General features: G+C 56.7%; 1 protein-coding gene across 1 annotated transcript; it reads left to right on the top strand.

Annotated features, from left to right (window-relative positions):
- Positions 1 to 1,032: 1,032 nt before the first annotated feature.
- Positions 1,033 to 2,512, top strand: GUITHDRAFT_112520 (hypothetical protein; the record flags this gene model as incomplete). The annotated part of the gene is made up of 7 exons (XM_005828232.1): positions 1,033 to 1,093; positions 1,183 to 1,267; positions 1,313 to 1,388; positions 1,452 to 1,684; positions 2,035 to 2,082; positions 2,135 to 2,192; positions 2,447 to 2,512. The coding sequence occupies 7 exons, from the start codon at positions 1,033 to 1,035 to the stop codon at positions 2,510 to 2,512; spliced, it is 627 nt and encodes a 208-aa protein (XP_005828289.1).
- Between the last annotated feature and the right edge of the window lie 977 nt (positions 2,513 to 3,489).

Below are 3,489 nucleotides of genomic sequence, written 5' to 3'. Positions count from 1 at the left end.
AGTCGAACGACCTGGACATGAAGTCGTCTCGTTCGCGCCAGGTGAGCCCGACAGAATGGAACCTGACGACCTTCAATCTCCAAGTTCAGTTGCTGTGATGCAAGAATATCACTATCTGACTCAGTGAGCAAGGGGTGAAGACTCAGTAACAGTATGAGAAGAAAGACCAGGGACAGGGATAGGAGTAGTCTAAAGCCGCAGGACTCGGCGCAATGCAGGACTCGAGAACCTCACCAGCTCAGAAGCAGCAGCAGCAGCAGCAGCAGCAGGAGAAGCAGCAGCAGGAGAAGCAGCAGCAGCAGCAGCAGCAGCAGCAGCAGCAGCAGCAGCAGCAGCAGCAGCAGCAGCAGCAGCAGCAGCAGCAGCAGACAGAGCAGCAGAGCAGCAGAAGCAGCAGGAGAAGCAGCAGGAGCAGGAGCAGGAGGAGGAGAAGCAGTAGCAGGAGGAGAAGGAGGAGAAGCAGTAGCAGGAGGAGAAGCAGCAGCAGGAGGAGGAGGAGCAGGAGGAGGAGGAGGAGCAGGAGGAGCAGGAGGAGCAGGAGGAGCAGGAGGAGCAGGAGGAGGAGGAGGAGGAGGAGCAGCAGCAGCAGCAGAAGGAGAAGGAGCAACGGGTGACTGCTGATTATCTCAACGGGGGGGCATACCGACTAGTAACATTTAACTAAACCTTCTGAACTAAACCACAAAATGCCGACCCCCACTCCATGCCTATGCTCTAGTCCTCAGCCTGGCCGCTGCTTTGCCGCTCCCTTGTCTCCACTCCCCCTGCTCTGTGCTGTATCCCTGCCTTGTCCTGTGCTGCTGCCCCTGCTGCCCTGTTCCCCTCCCCGCTGCTGCTGCTGCTGGTGGTGGTGGTTCTCATGTTGATACTACAGGATCCACCATGCTGCCCACCAGCCTCGGCACACTCAGTACCTTTCTACTCCTCCTCGGTGTTTCCGATGGTTTTCGTCCGCTGTCAGGAGGATTGGTTGGCTGCCCATCACGGCATGCAGTGTGTTCGAGATCTGCCCCTGTGGTGCGACGAGGAGGAATGTTCACAATAATGGCCGGGAAAGGATTCGGGGAAGCGAGCAAAGGATTCGGGAGCAAAGGTGAGGAGGAAGCAGGGGGGTGCGCTGGGAGGGGAGGAAGGGGGAAGAGAGCGAGCAAGAGTGAGGTGACTGATGTGATGCCGAGGAAGAAGAGAAGAAGGGAGATAGCGTGAAAGACCCCTCGTCGATCTTCACGATCGACTTCACCGCTGCAAAGGCTGGCGCCCTCCGCATGTGAGGACGAGAATGTGGGATGCTGCTGTGCTGATGGTTGTCAAGGTACCTTGCCATGTGGATGATGGGATCCGAGGACTGGACGTTCCAAGGGGACCTGCCGGATAAGTCCCTTTGTGCGGTGAGAACGATGAAAGAGAACGCGCAGCTACCATCATGACATGTTTCACTGACGATGGACAAGAGCTCGTTGCCGTTCCTGTTCCTCCTTGCTGCATTCTTTGCGTCGCTCTACTCCGTCCCTTCCTCTTTCCCTCCCACTTGTCCCAGCATTGTGCCGTCGCTGCTGACGCAGGGAGCTCCTGTCTTGCCCTCCTCTCAACACTTTGCGCAGTCGCATCCTCCGACCGGCGGAGAGGTCAGGATGATCCTCAGCGATGAAGATGGGAGAGTTCAGATCAAGGTGTTGAGGAAGAGGTCAGTAGCACTGCAAGCGACCAAGATAACCTACCCTGTTATGTGCCTTTCTCGCTCCATGCATCTCCCCCAGTACCTCCACCTACCGCTCCCCACTCTCTCTCTCCCTCCCTCCCTCCGTTCTCCTCTCTCCTCTCCTCTCTCCTCTCTCCTCTCTCCTCTCTCCTCTCTCCTCTCTCCTCTCTCCTCTCTCTTCTCTCTTCTCTCTCCTCTCTTCTCTCTTCTCTCTTCTCTCTTCTCTCTTCTCTCTCCTTTCTTCCCCTCAAACTCGCGCTCCCTGGCTTCGCTACCCTCGCTCATTCTGTTCTCTTCCTCCCGGTCCCTCTCTCTTCTCATCTTTCTCGGTACAGGGATGGAGGACTTGCATACAGACTGCAGGAGGCTTGCTTCCTGCACAGGTTTGTCATGACGTTCGGATGTGTCAAGTTGGTTCCTCACAGAAATTCTCAGCTTTCTAGATGAAATCGAAGCAATCTCACAAGATGAGAGCATCTCGCCGGAGAAAAGAGTAATCGACCCCCTCCCTCCTCCTCCCTCCTTCCTCCCTCCTCCTCCCTCCCTCCTCCCTCCTCCCTCCTCCCTCCCTCCTCCCTCCTCCCTCCTCCCTCCTCCCTCCTCCCTCCTTCACCTCCCCCCCTCCCACACTTCCTTTCTACCCTCTCTTCCCACATTCCCCGCATCTCCTCATCTCTTCATCTCCGCTCTTCTGCTTGTCTCCCCTCCTCTCTTCTTCTCTGCCAGTTTCATCGACATGCTCCTTAGGTCTGCTCCTTGAGTCGCGGAGACATCGACAACGTCAGGAAGTCTCTCGCTGCGCGCCCAGCTTGAGCAGTGGGAGGAGGGGAGCTACTGGGGAGGAAAGGAGCGGAGAGGGAGAAGGGTGAAGAAGGAGATAAGGAAAGGGCAAGAGGAACGAGTCAATCAGCAAATTGTTGATGTACATCATTGAAAGAATGAATATTCAAAAGGGAGTGGAGAGGAAAAGGGGGAGAGGAGGGGGAGGGGAGGAGAGGGAGAGTGACTAGGATGATAACGACGACGAAGCGAAACAGGATGATGATGATGATGAGGAGGACGAGGAGGAGGAGAAAAAGGACGAGGAGAAGGAGGAGGATGTGAAGCAGGAAGGGGGGGAGGGGGGTTCTAGCTACGAAGAGACATCGAGGAGACGGTGTGTCCGTTCTGAGTGCAGCATCTCATTGCCTACGGTGAGGAGCGAGCAGGAAGAGGAGGAGGGAGAGGAGGACCAAACTTGCAGGCTGTGAAAGTGAGCTTGCCCTGCACGGTTGCTCTCCAACACCAGTTTGAGAGGAGCCCCCTTCTCCATCTCCTCCTTCTCCCTCTTCTCCTCCTCTTCCTCCTCTTCCTCTTCCTCCTGTAGACCACTCTGCTCCCGCTCCCGCTCCTGCTCCTTCACCTTCCGCTCCTTCTTCTTTCCATCCTGAATGCTGAGTTCTTCCTTCGCCGTCGGACCGGTACCTACCACCCTCGTCATACCCCTCATACTTCCTCTTACGGTCACCTTGCAGGTTCGTTACAGAGAGAACGAGGAGGAATGGGCCGCACAGCTCGGCCTCTCCTCGCTTCCCCCACGGCAGCATTTGAGCTGAGCAGAAGGCGCCAGGAGCAGACAAGCAGGGCAGGTGACCTGCTGTCCTCGTTTATGCACCTCCCTTCCTCCTCCTCCTCCTCCTCCCTTCCTCCTCCTCCTCCTCCACTTCCACCACTTCCACCACTTCCACTTCCTCCTCCTCCTTCCTCCCTCTCTCTCCTCTCTCACCCCATTCGTGCTGCTCTTTGAACTC

This window comes from Guillardia theta (assembly GCF_000315625.1).
Source record: "Guillardia theta CCMP2712 unplaced genomic scaffold GUITHscaffold_60, whole genome shotgun sequence".
Taxonomy (NCBI): domain Eukaryota; class Cryptophyceae; order Pyrenomonadales; family Geminigeraceae; genus Guillardia; species Guillardia theta.
This window is presented reverse-complemented; position numbering and strand designations above follow the sequence as displayed.